At 40.3% G+C, this 23774-nt stretch overlaps 1 protein-coding gene across 5 annotated transcripts in view; it reads right to left on the bottom strand.

The window, feature by feature from the left end:
• nedd4l (NEDD4 like E3 ubiquitin protein ligase) overlaps positions 1–23774 on the bottom strand; it is a 46774-nt gene that overhangs the window by 21523 nt on the left and 1477 nt on the right. For 2 of the 5 annotated variants that reach the window (XM_040156909.1, XM_040156911.1), the window contains exons 2-9: positions 22797–22870; positions 16197–16278; positions 14437–14475; positions 13966–14019; positions 3906–3941; positions 3115–3165; positions 1317–1378; positions 830–932 (exon numbers count right to left, since the gene is read on the bottom strand). In XM_040156909.1, coding sequence (XP_040012843.1) covers positions 830–932; positions 1317–1378; positions 3115–3165; positions 3906–3941; positions 13966–14019; positions 14437–14475; positions 16197–16278; positions 22797–22870 — 501 coding nt within the window. Of the gene's footprint in view, positions 1–829; positions 933–1316; positions 1379–3114; positions 3166–3905; positions 3942–8677; positions 10043–13965; positions 14020–14436; positions 14476–16196; positions 16279–22796; positions 22871–23774 lie in introns of those variants that run through there. The other 3 variants (XM_040156910.1, XM_040156908.1, XM_040156907.1) reach the window with 3 other exon arrangements.

Genomic DNA, 23774 nt, shown 5'->3' with positions numbered 1-23774 from the left:
TAATTTTGTCTGACAAGCTGCTGGCTGGCTGGGATATCTCTCCGACCACAGGATCTAAGACTGAGCTAAGGTTTGTGCATCAGTGTCACTTACCAGGGTTGACAAATTTGAACTCTCTTTTGGGATAGGTTGACAGAGAAGGTAACCATGAGGACAGTACATTACTAAAGCTGGCGTAATACATGTTATTTGTAAAGAGGTAAAAAGGAACTCTACAGAGTGAAAAAGAGCATTTTTCACAGTAAGAACATAAAGTGAAGGAAAGTTAGCAGTTTGGCATTTAAGTTTTCGTACTTTGCTTGCTAAATGTCACCCTATCTATGAAGTCTATCGCCGTCTGAAAATTTATAGCACCTTTCATGCTCTCTAGCACTCTTCCACAGTACATAAGAAATCCGCACTTGAACACACATACACATGCAAGAACACACAAAGTAAAAGAGGAGAAGCTCCTTTTTCTCCAAATAACAGGCCGTATAGTAAATGGTTTTTCCAGACTCTGACCTGGAAAAGACTTTCCCCAGATTCTGGCACCAAGATGCCGCCGGAATTCTTAGAGAAAGAATAGAGCGAAGAACTGTCCTTTATATTCTCACTCTTAGCAAAAAACACTCTCACATCAGCCATTAGTACATTAGTCCACAGAGCGACATTTACTTTAATCTTTAGGCTCTTTAAAACTGTGTTTTCTTTATGTGGAAGGAAACAATAAAACTAGAATCTGGTTTGGTTTCATGTTATTATGAACAGGACAGTCAAAAAGATACCTTAGGTAATGCAAAGTCAGCAGTTAAAGCTAACTCACTGACAACAGTGGCCAACAAGTTACCTCAGCTTCCTCCCTCATTTCTCCAGTTTCTTCCTCGTGTCCTCCTTGTTTGGGCAGATAGGCCATCTTCAGACGCAGGTAACCCTTCACCCTGGACTTGTGACTGGAAGGATAACATCAGCAAGAATAGACCCCCCTTAAAAACAGCACATTAAAACCAGGTGGCCTGCACCCTCAGAGCACCTAGTAAGGTAATGCTTAGAAATATAGGGGAGTTTCCAAACTGCCTAATAGCACCAGATGGTCTTTCACCTTTAGTTTTCAACTGACCTCCACATGAACTTAACACTTTCATGAGATATGACACCAGTCTACATAGTGTTGCAAACCAGGATTATAGTCACTGAGTTTAATAATCTGTCAATGTCTACTCCACCTGCTAATGGAGGCAAAGCTGACACAATTCAAACTAAGAAGTTTAATTACTGGCACCTATTTTCACTGATTACTTGTCACATCCTGTCTGTCACATCTAGTAGAAACTGACCTTCTGGGCCGCAAGAGGAAGTCCTTGAATGTGTAGGGACGCTCCATAGCAGGATCCTCTGTCTGCAAATTAAAAGGGGGCATTTGTTGACAGCAATCAATTGAACACACAAGCAAATACACATGTTAGGCAGTATCAAAATAGCAGTCATTGGTTTACAGCGCGGCCACAATCCTCTGCACAGCCATCGCAGGCTCATTATGCAATGCTGAGCTTCTCCTGTTACATATTGAACAGCAGAAAGGTCTTTTGCAATTCAGAGCGATCTCCCACTAGTGTCTGACTGGGCAAAACCAGTCCACACTGGCTACTCACCACATACTGCTTTGTAATGTAACTAAAATCAGACTGTCAGCTTCAATGCAAGTTTTGTAATTAAGGAAAAAAAAAAAAAAAAATCAATTAATTTATTTAAAAAAAAGACGTGATGAAGCTGTTCTACTACTTTTGAGCTACTGTAAAAAGTGAATTTCCCCTGTATGGATCAATAAAGTTCCATCTCTCATCTCTGTTGGGAACAAACTGTCATTAACACATTAGACATTAAGAGCTGATAAGAAGTTTTGTACATAATGCATCCAAATAATTGTGTGAAGACACTGCTTTAAAAGCTTGAAGCAACATGAACCTTATGTGTGACTAATGCAAAGCAGGGTTTGAGTGAGGACATGAGTTGGCAAGAGGTTTCATGCTGTATGGTGCATGAAACTGTGTTTGGAAGCAGCTGAAGTAGCTCAGGCTTCCACAAGGCAAATGTAGCTACCAGACTGCTTCTGATGAGTCAGCATGGCTGGTGTGATTCATGAAAAGTGAAAGAATCTAGGAGAGGCTAGTACAGAGAAACAGGAGATGACTACAGTAATGTCCAGTAACTATGAATAAGACCGCAATTCCTACAGCATGTAATCCTGCATAAAACTAATGGATCAAATCAAAATACGCATAAAATGCAGATCACAGCATATACACAAACATAGAAGTAACTTACTCATGCTAAGCCAATTTGTTTATGGGCTTATATACATTAGCTGCATGAGGACTGAATACTCTCTATTTTTTCCAATGGCTTCACCTCTCAACATAACTCAGCTGCTGCTTTTATCTGCTACTAATTCTCTGGCCCTGTGGGAGCCAAAAAGTACATTAATAATTAACCCAACACCTTTTACTGATATGCTTTTAAGGTTCCAAACTTTGACAGAACTTCAGAGAGCCACAAACAGTCTGACAGCACAGTTCTCAACTGAGCGGAAGACATGCTGCGTCAGAATGAGCTGTAGGTCTGTTTGTTTTAGTTTCAGGCCCTGTTCACTCAAATTAAACATAAACTGTCAAAACTTCCAAGCAGCACACAGTGGTTCTGCATGTGATTGTTTTTAAAAGCTGTTGTCTCAGCAGTCCTCAGTTTCCAAGCGAGTGCATGTGAGTGTGTGAATTTGACACGTGTAGCTTTTTCCATTGGTTTTGTGGGTAGCCTGCCCTCAGGACAGCCACCTCTGTTTACATTCTAGACAACCCGCTGTCTATTTCTAACAGGCTGTTTGATCACAACAAAACGCTGCTTGCGTGGCTAGCACTTTCTCACACTCAAAACAGGTACATAAACACACTCTTTGCCTGACCTTCACAGAGGTTAATAGGGCAGTGCAAAATTCTAGGTAAGAAACAGCTGAGTATTCAAAACAATATTATAACAGTTAGTCTGGCCACACCCACACACCCACAGACAGACACACAGGAGACACACACACACACACACACACACACACACACACACAGACAGATGCAAATAACTCACCGGTAAATGACTGAGTGGAACATCAACTTGACCCAGGAAATCATCTCTGGTCTAGGAAAGAAAACAAGAGGGGTCACCTTCAGCAGCTTTATTTGAGAAGTAACAGCTTTTTGAGTCTGTGTAGAGAATACCAAAATTTCCAGCAGGGAAAGACAGGGGAAAACCATAACGTTGAAGTGAATTAACTAATGCATCAGAAGATCCAGCAGCATGTTGTGTTGGTCACAGACAGAGTGAAAGAGACAAAGATTTTCATTTCATGGAGAGCCCCATCCAGGAATAACCTCTAGCTTTAATAATGAACACTTGTGGAGATCTGAAAATCTCAGATGGTTGCAAAACAGGAAAGTGCAATTAGATTTAAGCAATTTTGAGCAATTTATACTACATTTAACTAAAAATATCAGGCAATTTATCTTGTTTGTTAATCAGGTGAAAAAGATTTTATCTTCTTTATCAATCAGCACAGATTTCCACAGGTGTCCAGCCACAAGGCTCTGTCTAAGGTTTTATCTATGGACAGGCCTTTGGTATTACTTCATAGGAGAAGAACCCGTGAACCCAGCAAGGGAAAATAACATCCACTGCCACCAGATAGAAGCCAAGTCAGCCAGACAGAAGGAGAGAAGGATGAACGTGACAACAGGGAAGAGTCAGGGAAGGTTTCAATGTAAGAAACCTGCAGAATTGTCCATCCTTTTGCCATAATAAATGCAGACTGAAAGGAAAGGGGGGAGATTGACAGATGACTGAGCTGCACTGCAGCAGCCCCCAGGGGGAGCAATGATTACCTGTCCGAGATGGAAAAGCCCATTCTTGGAAGTAGCCTGTGTGGGACACAACTTATTTAGACAACAGGCATTAACTAACAACAATGCCTATTTGTAGACACTGGTTTGACAGGAAAGGCTGGGTTGAAAAAATGAGTGATATTTCTGTTAGTCCAGTGTTTCTCACTGTGATCCACCTGTGGGTTATGGGAGACTTAATGGGTTGCCAAATGGTCGAAATTTAAAAAAAAAAAAAAAAATTACCAAGTGTTTTCAATTGAAAACTCTTTTAATAAAAGAGCAACCCTGCAGTTTGTTGTGCTGCACAGAATGTTAATTCTTTTTTAAAGTTTAATGTACAAAAGATCAAATTTTCAATATTGTGGGATCTTTAAAAGTTGCTTCACTGCTGCACAAAAGTAATGCAGTCAAAAAAAAAATTCAGTAAGAAGTTATGGAAACAATCTCAGATTGAAAACTAACACTGGGGAATCCGGTATATGCACTTGAATTGAAAATAAAATTTGATAATGTTTGTGGTTTCTATTGTCCCTTTTGTGGCAAAAATTGTGTGAGAAAAAAGGGTTGAAAACCACAGATTTAGTCCTTAGTGTGTCTTTAAATCTGAGCAAATATAGTTTTGCAATTTCAAAATTAAATAATTTAGTACGAACAAGAAAAACATAAGCCCTTACAGATTCTAGGTCTGCGTGGGTGGTAGTCTCTTACAACTATGCTTCCCGAGTACAGTATTTCACACTAATGTGAAGTTCAGGTGTCGAGCACACTGGTTTACTCTGATTGACAGACGGGGAAAAAAAGCAGTGTTGGGGACTGAGTGCACTGGACTCCCACTACGGTTAACAGATCTGGAATTCAATGATGAAAGGTTAGAAATGAGTCACATAAAAACACAGAGTTATTAATGCACAGGCACGTTAACAGACACACACATCCAACTGCCTACACTCACACACTGACAGACACAGTTTAAACTATTCCTACTTGGAAAAGCCAGAGCTACCACTGTTGTAAATTACCGCAGTATCTGCTTTCATTTCCCAAACCAACCAGACAATTCATTTACTGCTTCCATAACTCCAAAGAATTTCAAAACAGTGAAGCATAAGCTGAATCTGAATTAGGAGAGAGCAACAAAAGCAGCCTGGGACACAGCATGCATATGACAGTATCATATTACAGTTTTTCACGTGTTGATATGTAACCTGTGATGTGAATTTATGAAGCACTTTGTCACTTTGTTTTGAAAAGTGTTTCATAAATTAAAGTTTTTAATTACAGTTAATGTTGCAAAGAATCAGCCTACCAGCCTTTCAGCACTGATGAGTAACTCTGAGCATTTAATCTTGACCTGGAAATCTCATTTGCTACCACACTTGAACATATAAACAATAGCAACCCTGTAGCTTGCAACATATGAAAGACGCAGCAGCAATGGCAGTTTCCTATGGGACACATGCAATCTTAGGACACATGGCTGTTGTTTTCTGTCCTTAACCATAACAAGCATTTTAAGCTGTGGGTATGTGTATGCAGAGCGATATAATTGCAGAGTCATCAGAGGGTCACAGTTGAGCCTGCAGCTGCCTCCCAGGGCCAGGTTACACTCAGCAAGGGAGGGTGCCACTACTGACGAAGAGTGAAAGAGCCATGAGGCTGATGAAGGACTGTATATAGCTAGCTAGCTTGTAAAAACTTAGAAAATAAAAAACAAAAAGGTTAGTTCATCCAAATCACAAAACTCTCTTCTCACATACTTCCAGCTACATGCCGATGGTTTGGGTTTTATGTAACAGTCTCAGAAATTTCTGCAGCAACACAATCACAGTGTAAGTGCATGCTATTTAATTTTGTGTTGCTCAAATCTATGTAAAAGGGAAATTTAAAAAAAAAATTCAACAGCCACATTCCTTTCCACCAATAATGAACATAAAACATTATCAACAGTTTACCTCGACATTGTTTATGAAAAGAGACGGCGCTGTTAAATTTTTTTAAATGTCATTTTTCAAAGCTGTGAGCACAGCAGTTATAGGGAATTGGCAATGCTAACTGTAGCTGTAAGGAACTGCTATTAAGCTACATGAAGAAGCGGTAAGAGACTGAGGGTTTATGATATAGAGGAACCTGGAACAAGTACAGGCTGACAAAGAGGTGTGAAAAGGTTGTCTCACCTTCTCAACAGTCTGCGTGCTGACACCACTGAATTACAATGGCATGCAACGCTGAGAGATCATAGCCGACAGAGAAAAGCCCTTCACAACAATAGCAATTTGAATCCCTCTCACATGCTACTGGACCAAAATAAAAAGAGCACCGCCATCCATCCACAATCCCGTCTCAGGTAAATATAGCCAGCCCAGTGGCCTGCAAGAGCCCTTTCTGAATGGAAACTGGAGGGCGACAAGGCAGGGCTGTAACGAGGGCACGGTGCGGTGGCATAGCTGTCTGCAGCTAGTCTAGCTGGCACACACACACACAAAAACACACACACACGTAGTATCCCATGCAGGGCTTTAAAAAGGGGCACTCCAACTCCAGGCCACCAGTTGGGGAAGACCTGTCATTATGGTCTAAATGAGGATTTCCTTGTTGCATGAGAAACGGGATGCCCTGGGGTAACACAACCACACGTGTTTTAAAATAAGGGAAAGGAGGTGGGTATAACACATTCAAGTATGGCCTAAGTACTGTCAAAAATATGACTAAAAAAAATATATTTTAAGATTGTGGATGCACTAGTGGAGAACAGCTAATACTAGCAAGTCAATCACATCATAGGTCTGATCATGCCTCAGGTTTCCAACTCTGAGACAAAAACAAAGAAATATTTTACCAAATCTTACATTTAAAACATTTGCGTTCAAAATAAGCAATGCTTAGCATAGTGTGGATATCCTTGTGGCAAGCCTAATGGTCAGAAAGGCAAATGGTTTATCAGAAATGTTATTCACATGATAAAAGCCATCACATCACCATTCTCATGACACACAGAAATTTTAGAGTCTGAGATGAATCTTTGGTCACTTGGGCATTCTACAACAAAATTAATCTCATCTCCTTATTGAGGCAGATAATTGGCCCATTATGGTAAACAATTTTGTTCAGCTTTAAAGGTTCCTTGTGGAGTTTTCTTATAAACAAACAAAAGTTATGTTTACATTCAATGTTTCTCACAAAAACCTAGTATGTAACCTCCTTCTTCAAAAAACGTTTCCAAAGCTGATTTTTTAAAAAATATTTTAAAACTTGCATTATTTACATCTATGTTTACTTGCTAGCAGTCTTCTTCTTTACTGCCTTTCCTGGTGCATTGCTGCATATCTTGGCATATTACCACCACCAGTTGATTGCAGGGATAACATGAAACTACAGGCCTGCGTCTCGGGTCATCTGTGTGCACGAGCGTCCTAATTTATTTGCACGGGACAGAAAGCATATACATTTCTGCAACACAAAACTGTGTTTTCTGCAAGAGTTTACTATAACTTTCAAGCAAGTTTACTCTGTAGATATTTCCTGCAGATTCCTGACAGCAGACCTTACATGAGAAACTACTGGGAATAATCATAATATAGTCAAGGACAACCTCATAACTTCAATATCTACTATACATTATTCTTATTTACTGCTGCAGCTTGAGATTTCAGTTAATTTTCTAAGTTTCAAATTAAGGGGGAAAATTGTTTAGGAACTTACTACTGCTGAAAAGTCCAATATAAAAAATATAAATTGATTTAAAAAGCAGCTTGTGAATAGTAAATTAGGCAATGACACCAGGATTATGAAAGTGCAAGTTTTAGATTTGTTTCGCCTCCATTGGGTGAGCAAAGGAGAGCAGAGAGCAACATCAAAAGATTTCAGGGTTTCAAGAAATATTGATACAGCTTGTGAAACTGCTTTATCGTTGTTTGGGCTGTAATGACATCTTTGTTCCTAATCACTTACAGAGCAGCTGCGAGGATATGGATCCATACCAGCCTAGAGCCAAACAAGACATGCCGCCTGCCCACCCTCAAAATCAACAACCACACTCGAAACAGACTAAAGATAGAAACAGCCAACTCTCAAAGAGCATTGGCTGCAGTTAAGGGTATTACCAAACTTATGTATGACATTTCTGTGAAACAGAAGGCAACAAGTGCATGGGAAGAAATTATCCATTCATCCATAAGCCTGTTCCTGTTCCTTTCATGACTCAATTGGCTGATGTGTGTAATGTTTCAAATGCCTGTGGTTGTCAAAAGTGAAAGAAAGCCAGTGTGTATGCGCTTTAGCTCAGAAACCATGTCTATGCTCTTCACTTCCCAGAATGTCACCACCCTCTTCCTGCACTATACGGACCTCTCCTCATCTGGGCTGGATTCAGTGAGTAAAAAAAGTGAAATACTAGCAATTTGCAAATTAGATGTGAAAACTAATGACATAGTTTGCACAGGTTACATAGCATAAATTTCACGCTTCTTGTTTCATTTGTTATGTCCATGGCCCTACTGCCTCCCTTTACTTTGGCCACAGTGTATATGAGCTATCTTATACTCAAGTAAATGTCATGTTTGTGACATTTCACTATTTGTTTATATATTTATTAGTCATTCTCCAAGGAATTTCTTTACCATTAAGACAACACAACTATATATCTTGTGTAGTGATTTTATCATTCTAAGGCAAACCGTGGAGAAACATACAATCTTTTTCCATTAAAAAACTTTTTCACCAAACATTTTAGAGAAAGGCTGACAGCACTATTAAAGTTTTCCGATAATCTTTACCTTGGGGTTATTCCTCATCGAATCATCGCCACGGCCCACATCCTGATCTCCACCTCCTCCCGGGGTAAAATATATCTTGAAATGAGGCTGCCGTCTAGGAGTATCCCCACTTATTTTGAAAGTACAACCATTAGATCTGTTTATTGTTTCCATTCTCTGTGTCTCCATGTCTGTTTGGGTCTCCTCCATAGCTTGGCTATCTGTTCCAGTTTTCTGATGTTGATTCTCCAGCAACAGCCTCTGATGAGATGAGCTTCTCTCCAGTCGAATTCTTGGGTAACGCACCATACGGCTACCTCTTGAGCTGGCAAAGCCAACATCTGTGCATTCTTCCTGTGATGCAGTAGCCTGTTGCATGCCCTGGTTCTGATCCTGGTTCTGATTTTGCTGGAGCTGAAACACTAGTCTCTGTGTTCCACCATTAACACCTGAGCAATGGTCCAAGCTGTGCTGCTGGACAGACCAGCCAGTACCACCATAAGGGAGGATTCTGAAATGCTGGATATCGGAACCATCAGGAGAGTTCCTCTGGATACAAATTCCACCAACACTAATACCAGGTTGTCCTCTCCTATACATGGTATGACCATTTGGACCAATACTAAAGACCCTGCGTTTCGGCAGGTTTGGCTCTGTCAGAAAAGTTTGAGAGTTTAAAGAATCTGGGCTGTAGTATGGAGGAGGTGGCTGTTGTGGAACATCTGTTCGGATCTGTGGTTCAGTATAGGCAGGCGCAGGTCCTGGGGGAGTATAACAAGGTGGCGGGACATCATCAGCATGGCCACTGGAATCTCCATTACTTGATCCATTTGAACGCTGAAGGGAGATGTGCATGGATGAGCTCTTAGTGGGCCGTGGGTCACTGTAGGCGGCAAGCTGGGGTATGAACATAGAGGAGCTGCGTTTTAGCGAAGGCTCCGAGCGTAAACCAAAAGCTCTTGGTGGAACGTGCTGCGCAGCTTGCTCTTGAGAAGGCCTTGATAACAGAGGTGGCTGCATGCGGAGCGCTGTGACCACGTCATTGTCTCCCTGCTGCTCCTCAGAGTCTCCTTCCAGTATCTCCGGGGCTGTGTTACTGCGGCCTGAGCCAAAGTACAAACGCAGACGTTGTGCCATTTTCACCTCACGTCCCACAGCTCCCGTTCCCTCTCAATTTCTCTCTGAATGGCTCTTTGGTTCTCTCCTCTGGCTCCAGTCTCTGTCTCTTAGTGTCGCCCACTTCTCTCCTTTGGCTGGCTAGATGACTGATCCCCTTTTTTCTTCCACACTCTCTCGCCCCCCTCCCACCCTGTCCGAGTCTCTTCCACAACTTTCCTTCCCACAGTAAACTGTACGGAGGAAAGAAGTCACACCACAAAAACTAAACAGCCACTGAAAAAGAGCTGACAACTTTACACTACACACTGAAAGGAGTGGCAGAGTGAAGGCTAAAGAGAGAGGAAGGGTGAGGGGGGAAAACAAAAAAAAAAAAAAAAAAAGAAGAAGGATCCCTGTATGCCAGACTCTTAGCACTACCAAGCACTAGCGACAGACAGCAGAAATAGCCTGAGCCCAGTGACGGCCAGCATTCCTGACATGATTGGATAAGAGAGGCCGGCGCTCCTGGTTTCCGAGGTGACTGTGGGTTGCCTGTCAGTCATGTGACTACAAATGGCCCCACCACCTCCTGTTACAACCCCATGCTGCCCTGGAGTGCCAACTGCCCCCCCAAACACATCCTACTTACCCCTGTCCATCCCTCCTTCCATTCACATGATCTCTTTCGAATCCCTGCCCATTTATCTACCTCCACACCTCTCATCAATGTCCTCACTCCTAGTCGCAAGCAGTCTGGTCATTTTTAAACCCAGTAATTTACCTCTTAATTTAGACATAACCTACCACTTCATTCTCTTGGATCCAACTGTTGTCTGAGTTGGTGTAGCTAAGCTTACTTTCCACAAAACACCAATATCTTTATCAATAAAGATAACTAAAGTTAACTTACATTCAAATGTTACTGGTAAATATGATCTCTACCCTCTACACTCTTCACATCTCTTCATTAATGTTATGATTTAAGGCCATAACCTCAGCCTTTCTGCTGTTACTGATCTGCATGAGCATCCTGCCAAGGACCACAGCAGAGAGAAGGTACACAGAAAAAGGAGGAGAAAGGGAAGAATAAACATATCCATAAATCTGTTTTATACAAACACACAGAATATGACATCCATATCCTCTTTCAACATGTACACTGATTACAACAGGAAGTGAAGATTTCCTTGCTAAATGACCCACTAAATACCACTTAGAGCCAATAGTCCCACAAAAAAACGCAACAACAAATCTAGAGGACAAATTGATCCCTGTTATTTCTCGCAGCTTGAAAAAAGAAGAAAGAAGCACAAGGGAAGTTGTTGCTAAAAATGGACAAGAAAAAAAAGGCAGCAGCAGATTGGGGAGCAGAATATCTTACAGATTGCAGCTTTGATAAGGCAAACAGCACAGCCCTCTTTGGGGAAAAATATCCAAGTCTACTTCAAACAGAATAGACATACACTGTCTCCTATGCCCCGCCAAAAACTTCTGGTGGTTTTATAGGCCATTCTGTTTGCACTGAAAAACTACCCAATATAAGACTCAGCTGTCATCCTAGTTTGCAATGCTGAAATGCTGATGCTTAAGCACTTGCAATATTTTTATTTGGCTATAGTACAAGGTAAAACAGAGAGAGAGATTTACAAACTGTACATTTATGGGAGAATGCTTTATACTGTGAGACAGCAAAGCGATTCACCAGTGTATCAGCATGTGAAAATGTGGGTTTTAAGGCTACTTTGCCCTGAGGTCAAAGTTAGTGGGGGAGTTATCCGCGTCCATGCACAGAGCTGACAAAGCCCCTATGATAATTTGGCCTTTCGGAGATACATCGTCCAAAAAAAGGGGCTGCCTTGTTCCAACTTCTATGACTAATTTGACTTATGGTTCACCCTCAAAGCGTCACCTTATGTATCAAAAAGCAAGCTGCAACAGCTGACAGCCAGGTCACTGATGGTGTACTACATTGGGAAAAAGAAAAAAGGGGGAAAAAAAAAAAAACCTCTGCATTGTGGAAAAGAGGGCTTAAAGGAGACAGGTTATATTATTGGAGACAGAGAAACAGCCAAAAGGAAGAGATTGTAGTGCAGGAAGAAATCGTGGCTTGGCAGCCAGTTACACTTAGTGATGACACACTGCCTACAGTGTTAGGCACAGTCAATAAATGTGTGTGTGTGTGTATGTGTGTGTGTGTGTGTGTGTGTGTGTGTGTGTGAGAAATGTTATGGAGAATGTTCTGTATAAAAGAAACAAAATGCCAATGTGTGGTCCAATGGCAACAAGCCCAGCTTGCCAAATGACATAACATGACTGCTTCAAACAAAGCATTTCACTGTATTGTAGGCTTATTCAAACCTCTCTCTTTACATTTTATCTTAACTTTGAGTCTCATATTTAGTTCTCCTATATTTTATAAAGACTTCCATTAGATGACATTTAGTGTGTCTAGAGCATCAGTATTTCTGTAAGTTCATATAAGTAAACCACAATCTATCATACATGCTATAGCACAAGCTAAGTCAAACATTCATCTCGTCTGACAAATAAACCATAAATTAATGGATGGAAGAGAATAAGCAGCGCCTTCAAAGAAATACTGGCCAGTGGTGGAGGAACTGCCTTGGCATGCACCTAGAGAGAGACAGAAAAGCACCTCCTCAGACATATAAGGAGAGGACAAGGCTTGAGGCTGCCTGAGCTGTGCTTTCTTGTGTCATCCTTTTCTTTACTGCTACAGAGAGCTCCCACTGTACTGAGGGAAAAATTGGAGCTGCAATTTTCTTAGCGGGCTGAGAACTTGAGATTCCCCTCTACAGAGGCATGAGGAAGATGCACAAACAACACGCACCAATAAATGAAGAAGGATCCCTGATTTTAGCAGTACATGAAACATGCAGATGAAAGTGACTGAATGAGATTTAGAATCATAAAATCTACCTCTTTTCCCCCTGATTAAATTATCAGCAAAACTACAGAATGTGGTGTTACAAAAAGACCCTGCCCACACTAAAATCTTTTGACCGCCCACCACGGTCCCCATGCACTAAAAGCCGTAGCCCTGAACCTGCGAGGAACAGAGGGAATGTACCTTATACAGCCAAGAAGACCAATTCTACGTTGGGCTGCATCCGCTGTTTGTTTTTTATCAAACACAAATCTCCAGATCCAGACCTCCAGAGTTACTTAGAAGCCATAAAAAATAAACATTATCGCAGTCCTAAATCCCTTTCAGGGAAACCGTTTGCTTCTTCCACAGAACAATGTCTTCATCGTGTCAACAAACACTTCACATGCCTCTGTCAGCTCCGAGGATGGTTCACCAAAGTGATGGTTATACTTAGGCATGAATTAGTGAATTGATTATCAAGACCTACTTGCGCTGTTTTTAAATGCTGTAACACTTGACAATGTACAGATATTTAATCCAGTTGTCATGGCGTCTGAGGGATTGCAACGGGCTTAATTTCGCAAATCAAGGAAAGTAGTATTCCCGCCTGTGAGGGAAATCCGAGAAATTTGACTTATAAGAAATGTATGAGATGTTAGTGGAGCGCAGTCTTAAAGCAGAGCAATGAAACTAGCAGACAAACAAGCTGTAAACTGTCTCTGTCCACTTTTCTGCAAAATGTACAGCAGTGTATTTCTCTTGCTTGCTCTTTTGCCTGAGCCTACAGCTGAAATCTTGCAATATCGTATCTGGCAATGGGTCAAAGAGTTCACAAGAAAAATTGTGAAGACACGGGGGTGCAGATAAAGTCATTACAATTCATTCACGTTGATGATGATCCCTGTGGTAAAATCAAAGCAGAACTATTCTAGGACACTGACTGAGGATGAAATACAGTATATACAGTATATACAGTGTGTAGCAGTATCAGTTTTACAATGATCACATTTTATTTGGTAGCACATCATGTTTTATTGGCATAATTAGTACTAAACCATAATAAGAAACTACTAATGGAAAGCCTACTATCACCAAAGGAAAGGGAATGATATGTTATCAAGACAATACAATTTCTAAATAGTTACAGTAGAAACAAATTACATGAAGGAAATTAAAAGAGGCATGAGGATCGCAGTGGGTGGAACTAAATAAATCTACTTCTGGTGAGAGCTGTCAAAACATGACAGACTGAAGTTAAAAATAGTGTATGATATAAGCAACAGAGGGAGTGAAGGGTAAGAGGTTATGAAGTGTGTCTTACCAATCTGTTTTCATCAAACACCTCAAAGAGTAGCCTGTGATTCTGCGGACACACCTGAGTTGGCAGCAAAATTACAGGGGAGATGTTACTGCATTCATCCATGCATGCAAACATTTAGGTAGGTAACTGCCTGCTCGCTTTTGCATCATAATAATTTACAACTACTGTGGTTAGAAGGTGGACAATTATTTTATTGTTATAACATAGGACTGAACTAGAATTCTTTTATAAATAACTAGTGAGGAGAAATCATACACACTTGGCTAAGCTTGTAAAGTCTAACACAGTCCGCCTGATTACAGTGGTGGAGGAGGTGGGACTCAGCTCTCAGTTAAACTAAAACCAGATTAATAACTCTAACACTATCCCTCTAGAGTAAACAAGTGCAGTAACAGACAGCCATAGTGAAGGATACTGGAAAGACAGGAAATTTACCAAAGTAGTTTTTAAAGTTTTTAAATCTGAACTCACTCTGAAGTAGAATTCCTCGTTCCATTTGGGATTTAGGGTCTAAAACACAGAGTGTAGACATGGTTAGACTAGAAATAGATAAACTATGTGTTAAGGACAGTGGACATTATTATTTTACACAGAAAACAGAACAGATGTATGAAACCTATTGAACTCAGAGTTAGAGAAGGGGACCCATGTGAAAAATTAGATTCAATCTAGTGCGTCAATGATCCTCTTACGTTGTTAGAGGAAGTTTGTAGCTAACAACATGTCCCAGTGATTGGCATTAGGCCCTAGATTATCAGCCATGAGGATTTTCGCCCACTTTCTGGATGGATCAGATCCATCCAGAGAGCAGGTATGTGGATGCATAGCCTCTCTTCTTCTGCCTCACGCATTTGATATTTTATTGGACTGAGAGCTATGTGACACTTCTCATTAAAATTCCTACCATGATTGAAATGACTTAAACACTAGAATGTCAATGAAGTCTTAATTTCACATGTCACTCTGATTAATAAACACTTTAAAACATTTTATGGCAGCGATAAAATAACATCTCTGTTAAAACAGCTGCTGAGACACCAGATTTACAAATGAACCCACTGCCCTTTGACAGTAAGCCAATTTAACACTCAAATCTGTCGAATTCTCCGTGACAAATGTTGACAATACCCAGGAAACTATGGCAAATATCAAAGTTTGGTAAATGCTCAGGGTGACATTTAGTTACTGTTGTTAATCTCAGGCTGGTTCTTCATTTTTTCTAGTCATATTTGCCATCATTTTTCATGCCCTTTTGCCACAAACCAAATTCTTTGCTTCAACAACAAAGATGCCATCAAAGGTGTCCCACTTAAAGACACGTAGAGCCCACAGAAGAGGCGAGCAATGATGCTTCTTTTTCTGCTCCACATAGCAGTGCATTGTTAGCTATTTATATCCTATAAGACAAGCATGGCCGCTGGCAGCATATGTCTGCCTACATGGAGGCCTGAGCCGCCTGACTCCAGCAGAGGGTTGGCTTCCAGCTACGTGTAGCTAATAGTAACTACCAGGGAAGGAGAAATTTACAAATAAATAAGGAGCTGCTTGCAGAGTCAGGCATAATGGTGTTAGAAGCAGAAATAGTGTCACTGAAGTTTCAGCCCTGCAAATTATGTATTTTCATAAATCTTAGCCTTGGGCAGTGAATAACATGTAGTGCAGAACTCTTTTAGACCTGATTTTTAATCATATAGTCCCTTGATTCCACAATATTGGTGATGAATATGGACATTTTGTTCAAAATCACAGCCCGCTTTGAAATTAAGATCAAATCTAAATGGAGTTTACAGCTCCCCCTGCTGTGAGCAGATTTCCACCCTAAAATAGGCCACTGGGGGAAAAGAGCTTGTCCAATGTCTCCCTCTAGACTCTCCTAAACAGGAAAAGGAAGCACTGCCTTCTGGTGCCTTCCTGTGGTTTCCCTCTCTCAAGATGATATGATTGCCTTCATTTGAAGGAGAAGTGGTGGTGGTGGGGTGGGGTGGGATTAGAAGGATCTAGTGATCTCAAACCCATTACTTAAAGAGGGGAGTCAACAAAGTCGCTCTTAAGTGGCTCTGCAGTAAACGTGTGGTGCAGGTGTGAGAGGAGATTACTGTGGCACGAGTGGTCAATCTGTTATGGTGCAAACACATTACATTTGAAACGACAAGCCAAAGGTCTGTGCAGAACACAGGAAGGAGCAGAGATATGCAGATTAGATCAAAGCCACTTTTTACCTTAGGACTTACCTTTTTAATGGTTTTTGTTTGGACTAAGGCAAGCTCTCTGTTTTCATCCGCAACATAGAGAGACAGTTTGACATAAGGATCACTGTAGAGACAAAACAGAGGAATAAAAAAAAAAAAAAAGGTCAGTGGCAAAAATTCAAAATTTAAAAAGGTACAAATCTGCTCCCCACAACCTATGAATATTTACCCAAAAACATTTCAAAATATATACAGATGGTATTGTTCAGTTTCCCTTGGTGCGGACGCTAATAGGATATATACATTTCAGTGCTGATACCAAAACAATATTTTCCAACTGGTGAGAATAAAAACATGGTTATCAGGTAATATCTGACTAAAATTAATTAAATTAGACTAACAATCTGAACAAGCATGAAGCAGCAAATTTTAATAATTTTTTTGTACTAAGACATACTTTTAAGTCTTAAAGGGAAATAGGGATCCCCACTTTGTAAAACAACAAAAAAAATATACAGCCTAGCGTGGATAACCTTAATTAGTCCTATTTTCAGTCTAACATCATATTAACTGACAAACACTGCTTGTTTCCAGACCTGAAATCTGAGTCTGATGAACAGCCCCGCAGATAAAAACAGCTTAAATTGGGGTATTGTGAGATAAAGTTATAATGTCTTATTGACAAAGCGGAAACGCTAAAAATAGAAACTGAAAAATATTTTGAGAGGAGCAGCGCAAATAGCAAGCAGACCGTTGACTGTGCTATTTTAAAGTAGCCAGTTGGTCTTTTTGAAGGTGCTGACAGGATAGAAATCTCCAGCAAGTTCTGGAGAGAGAGGCAGAGTTGTAATTTTCATTAGGCAGACTAATTACTCTACAGATCTCAGTCCCAACAGGCCACACAATGTACAGTGTCAGGCTATTGCCTTTCCACAATCTCCCTTGCAGAAAAGTTTTCTTCAATTCTGTCCACTGTGGTGACAGAGGACTTTATAATCAGTAACTTGGCACATTCCTATTTAAAACCTTTTGCAATTAAACTAAACCTGGATAAGAAAAATGATCACTTCTACAAATCTGATTTCTTACTTGTTCTTTTACAGTTATATTGTATTGTATTGTATTGTATTGTATTCAGTGGCATAAAAAGGTTCTGTGTACCCCTGGTAAAAATTTCAGTTACTATGAATTGTCAACCGAGTAAAAGATGAACTGATTTCCAAAAGGCATAAAGTTAAAGAGGACACATTTCTTAAATCTTTTAATCAAGATTACTTTTTTAATTGGTAAGTAAATGGTCAGAACTTGGTAATACCCACTTTAGCAAGTATCACAACTCGTAAATGCTTTTTGTAGTCAGTCTTTCAGTTCTTGTCTGAGGGATTTCCACCCATTCTTCCCTTAAAAAGGCTTCTAGTTCTGAGATTCTTGGGCCGTCGTGCATGCACTGCTCTTTTGATGATATTTAAGTCAGGGGACTGTGAGGGCCATAGCAAAACTCTCAGCTTCGCACCTCTTGAGCTTGTCAGCAGTGGATTTTGATTTGTGTTGAGGATCATTATCCTGTTGTAGAAGCCATCCCCTTTCATCTTCAGCTTTTTACCGGAGGGTGTGATGTTTGCTCCCAGAATTTGCTGGTATTTAATTGAATCCATTCTTCCCTCTACCAGTAAAATGTTCCCCATGCCACTGGCTGCAATACAAGCCCAAAGCATGATAAATCCACTCTCTTGCTTAACAGTTGGAATGGTGTTCTTTTCATGAAATTCTGCACCCTTTTTTCTCCAAACATATCGTTGCTCATTGCAGCTATAAATCAGTCCACAGAACTTGTTTCCAAAATGCATCAGGATTGTTTAGATGCTCCTTTGCAAACTTCTAATGCTGAATTTTGCGGTGAGGACGCAGGAAAGGTTTTCTTCTGATAACTCAATGAAGGTCATATTTGTGCAGGTGCTGCTGCACAGTAGAACAGTGCACCACCACTCCAGAGTCAGCCAAATCTTCTTGAAGGTCTTTTGCAGTCAGACGGTGGTTTTGATTTGCCTTTCTAGCAATCCTATGAGCAGTTCTCTCAAAGTTTTCTTGGTCTTCAACTTGACCTTCACCATTCCTGTTAAATGCCATTTCTTAATTTGATTACAAACTGAGAAACAGCTACTTGAAAATACTTTGCTATCCTCTCATAGCCTTCTCCTCGTTTATCGGGATCAGTTATTTTATTTTCAGAGTGCTGGGCAGCTGCTTAGAGGAGCCCATGCCTGCTGATTGTTTGGACAAGGTTTGAGGAGTCAGAGTATTTATAAAGCTTTGAAATTTGCAACACTTGGCCTTTCCTAACGATGACTGTGAACAAGCCATAGCCCTTACAACTTAATTTAGGTCTGAGACCTTTGTAAAAGTTATCTGATATCGCAAATCTCTTGAGACCCGAACTTTTGTATGGTGCTCCTTTCCTTTTTTTCCACTCTAAACTTGCACAAAACAAAAATAATACATTCATTTTTCTTAAAATGTTGAAAAGAACATTTCACCTTTAACTTTATTCCTTTTGCAGATCAGTTCATCTTCTACTCACTTAACTATTCAGAGTTACAGAGATTTTGACCAAGGGTGCCAAAACCTTTATATATTTATTTTTATATGCTGAGAGCAGGTTGTGGTCAAGTACTTCAATAGAGCTAAGTGGATAGCAAACTCCAAGGTAAGTCATGGTGTTTAACCTGCCTGACTCCTGCTGAGATCTAAACACAACATGACAGGTCTGATCCGATCACATTGTATCGCAATGCATATCATGTGCTCTTTTCACAGTGCATTTAGTGCATATATATATATATATATATATATATCCAGCTAAGATAACCAAATGCCCATATATATAAACTGCAATATAATACCTAACTTAGAGTCAGTAGAGTTAGAAGCATTATTTTTTGGAGTTGTAGATTAATCATTTGGTCAATAAAACATCAGAAAATAGTGGTAAATGTCTTGTCTGACCAAAACCCCTTAAATATTCCATTTACAGTAATGAATAAATCAAGAAAAGCACCAAATTCTCACATTTGATAACCTGGAATCATCAAATGTTTGACATTTTTGCTCAAAAAAATGCTCAATTAAACAATGATCCAAGTCGTTGCCTATCTACTAATCGACTTATCACCCTTCTACTTCAAGCTTAATTTCTCTGTCCTTTTCTGCTTTTCCTTTTCTAGTTTCTGCTCTGCTGTGTGCCCTGAGATAACTTCTATCAGTGTACTGTATAAACACATAATGTAACAGATTGTCTGTTTTTCCATTGTGGATGTGAAACGGCAAGCTGCAGGCTACATGAAGAATAGAGACAGCTTCTAATTCCTTACACCAAGTCATCTTTCAATCCTCCCAAAAGACACCAAGAAAGTGAACATTTTTCCCATGCTCTTGGAGAGACATTAGTGTTATGTGTTTCATAAATGACATTTTGTTTGCAATAGACAGAATCACATTTCAAACTAAAAACTATGAATGTGTTTTATATCTGATTTGCCATAATCAGTTTCAATGGTATTTTGGACTTGATATAAGCAGTAATCTAATTCCAGTATGGATAAGCAAATATTAGATTTGGCCTGCCAGCTGGATTGCAGCCTTACATTCATTTGAAGGAGACAGCTGAGAGGGGGCAAAGGAAAAGGGCAAATGAAATGGGAAATATTAAAAAATGAGCTGCAATCATACCCCAAGCAAAACGGCCATTGCTTGATTGCTAATTAACGTCTCCAGGAACTTCACAGCTTCTAATTGTGTGTTTTTTGTGGTTCTGTGATGTCCTACGACTAAACAAAAATAATGGGCTACAGTAACTCAGCTCTACTGAGGCTTCTTCTTGTCTCCTTCCCTCTGTCACATAAAAAACTGCTGAGGGAGACAGGCTACTACAGGTCAACAGTGGGAGATCAAAGCTAGCATGAGACATGGATTTAAATATTAGCTCGGTCCACTTGTTGTTTGCTTGGATGAGAGTTCCTCGAGTTTCTATCAACACCTGACAAAAACAACAAAAACAAAACCTCAGGGTGTTTCATTTAGTCCAAAATAACAGAGCAGAACACAATAGAACAAAGCAGCTGCATTTCAGAATACAGCAGCAACAGGAACAGCTTTGGAGCGAAAAGAAGCAAAGAACAAGCCATCACTGTTTGAGCATCTTATGAGGGTACAGACTGCCAAGTCAGCACTGTCTCCTGTAGCCACACATCGAGACCTCATTCAGTGTTTCTTCAGTACAGTTCAGTTTTCTCCTGAGCCAGGCTGAACTGTTCTGCCAGCAGGGTATCAGGATGCTAACACATGCACTCTGGCATGTGAGCTCTCACACAGTGTGCAACATGCCAGGCTCTTTCTTTCACAATGTCCGCTTTCTCATAGCTCAGATACAATGCATTACTATAAACAACAGTAGGAACAGTGTTCAAATTTAGATGAGATTTAATATATTTTGAAACATTTCAAGCCAGAAAACAACTGGGTTTTTTCCATGACTGCATCGAGATAAAATAATTAAATTCTTAATGTATGAGTAAAGCTTTGCTCCAAATGGCTGGTGTTACATCTAGACTATTCTTGAACCTCCCCTTACTTGTTGTTTACCAGCGGATATGACTGATGAGCATACAGTTGAGGAATGATAACATGCAACTGTCACATCTGCCTCTGCAATCTTCCTTGACACCCCCTCCGCTTCTCATTCTGTGTCTCCCTAACTTGTTGTCACTTCCCCGGTGGCTCTAGCCCTCTCTCTCCTTGCGCCCGTGTTTGTCTGAGTGGAAGCAGGTGTGCTGGAGTCAGAGCAGAGCCACGCCAGCTGCACCTCATCACCATAATCCAGCCCTCTACAAATACCCAGCACGATTACCCACTACCCCCCTGGTGGTTTGTAGCCTCTGCTTCAGTCAGTCTACGCTTCGAGCCTCTTTGTTTCTTTGCAAGCTGCCATTCTGCTTCAGCCCATTACCTGTTGCCTGTATCCCGACCCTTGTCTCCTCTCCTCCGCAGTTTTGTCCACTCCGTGTCTGGCCCCTGACTCCAGCCCCTGGCTACTCATCTTGTCACCCTGGCTCCCCTCATCGTCCTCCTGTTTCCCTCTCCCTGCTCTGCAGCTCAAGCCTCCACTGTCTCGCCAGCCATCCCCAAAGCCTGCTACGCTGGTCTCAACCCTCATCCACGGCACCATCATCTCCATCACCATCTTCGATAAACTATTGTTTAACCTACAACTTGCCTACCCCTTGTTCTGTGTCTGCACCTGGATTCGGAAGCCCCACTTAACAATAATCTTCAATGAAGCAGCAAGTTCTGAGCATTTCCTGAGATGCCATTGCTGCAGTAATGCTACATTTGTTTGCATTACATTGTTGTGTACAAACCTATTCAGGTATTGAAGGGCACTTTTCAATTCAGCCCTCCAAGAGTTTGCTTTCAAGCGAGTGTGTTTTCAAGATTATAAAAAAAGCAACATAACTGCAGACACTGAATGATATGTGGATCCTTATGTATAATAATTTTTGACAAATTATTATAATTATTATATTATTTTGGCTTAAAATTAGTTTTACTCTCTTCCTGTACACCTGACTTGATATTTAAGCTAACATAAGGCCTCGATACCATTGTAGCTATGTCTTTGAAAACAATGGCAGCCTATGACTTCCTTAATCTGCGGCAGAATGATGGTTTGAGGTTCTGACAGTAGCAAGTACATGAATGGGTTCAATCCTCTAAACTCATTAAAAATAAACACGTATTATCGTTGAAGTTAGGCCCTGGACTAGGAAGTGGCAAGTTCATAAGTATTTTTCCATTTAGCACATGAACAAAACGATACCTGATTCAGCAGTAACTGGTGGTCAACTCAGTGTATTATTAATTGATCAGAGAGGTAGGTAATAATAATTAGGAGGGCAGAAGTCAAAAAATAACCAAACACAGACTTCAAATACAACTCTAAAGAGGGATATTGTGCAAAGTCACGTAATAGTTGTAATAACAGTGGGTTACACTTCATCACAGACTCACACAAGGGGAGATGAGGTCAGATAGCATGAGACAAAGGCCCCTTGATGAATGTAACGCTTCAGAGACCCTCAAAAATTTAAGTTTCACATGTGTCTCTTCCCATGTGAAAGGATATGTGGTATGTATAATTATTAGTCAAAGGCTTTATCTGTAATAGAAATGGATTATGAGTAGGATAGGAGAGGCTGGTAGGTAATCATTGATTAACACTTGGGAATTCAAGGTCTTTGTAAGTACAAGAAATGTGGTGAAAGTGCATTACACTGTGTAATCGAACGTTGAAAGGACAGACTACAGGAGACCCTCTAAATCAAAGAGTAGGATGTTAAATATATAAATGTCCCTAAGAAATCCTTATTGTTGACTTAACTGTTTGTTGTTATAAAATTGTTATAAAAATGTCATCATTAGATTGCCAAACACTAGCACCTGAACTGAAGTGGTCAGTGTCCACAGCAGGTGTGCTGGCCAGAACTCCACAAACTTCTCACAATAATGACATGAAAGTGGCATAACAGTGTAACTACTAAGACACCTTGGAGGAAAACAGCAATTTTTGGTGTGTCCTGTGATGCTCACCTGGCTCCAATGATGTCTTTCTTTGCCAGATCAATTCCTGCAATGACCTTAACCCGCAGCACTCTTGTTTCATGCTGCAGAGGAAAGAGATGATAGATCAAAACATTTAATCAAACTCATGGAAAAATATTCTCATCACCACACAAATCAAACCACTTCAAACATTTCAAGCTGCTGGCTGTACTAACCTGCCTTTTTTAAGTCAATAAGTCTGACCTAGAAATTAAACAAGTTTTAAAAGAAAGCTTTTCAGTCCTGAGTCACTCCAACATTTAGAACCTGGCAGATGAAATAAGCTGTACTGAAATACTGCAGAGAAACACAGAAATAGCAAAGGTGAGCATTTGTTCATCATTCTTACTTTGACTAGTCATATTAATCATTATGTTATTTAATGTGTGCATGTATGCATCTATTTGCAACAGCACCTACTGCAGAAAAAAGAAAAAGAAAAAAAAAAAAACTTACTGTAGGATGAATTAAACTACTTCAAACTATGCTTGGTTTACAGCTCTACACACTTTTTTATAGGGCCTACAGTGAAATCACTGAAACACTGCTTCTTGGTGGGATGTCTTTTACATTTACGCCTGACAACAAATTCTGTCACAATTTTAGTTATGGCAGGTCCTAGAGAATGGAGCAAAGCAAGGAGTGGGGGTCTGAGCCCAGGCCAAACCAGCTGTTACCTTAGGCCATGGCCTTGTTACTGAATGTTTACCTCATAGTCACAGGAAGTGCATTGTCTCATGGAATGTAGACCCTCAATTGACTTAAAACCTTTACTTGTGGAGGTTACGTGATCTGATTTGATGTCTGTGAGAAAGTGAATGTTAATCAAATCACTAGACAACCCTTTTTAAAGTACCATGTGTTGCATTGGGTGTAATGTTATTACAAGCATGTTTCCCCTCCAGTAATGACTGGCAGACAGCCAGGGTACCACAAAGCTATGAAAATGAAAAGAGTCCAGCGAAT

Source organism: Xiphias gladius, chromosome 20, assembly GCF_016859285.1.
Source record: "Xiphias gladius isolate SHS-SW01 ecotype Sanya breed wild chromosome 20, ASM1685928v1, whole genome shotgun sequence".
Lineage (NCBI taxonomy): Eukaryota > Metazoa > Chordata > Actinopteri > Istiophoriformes > Xiphiidae > Xiphias > Xiphias gladius.
Note: the sequence above shows the minus strand (reverse complement) of the source record. Positions and strands in the feature narration are given on the sequence as shown.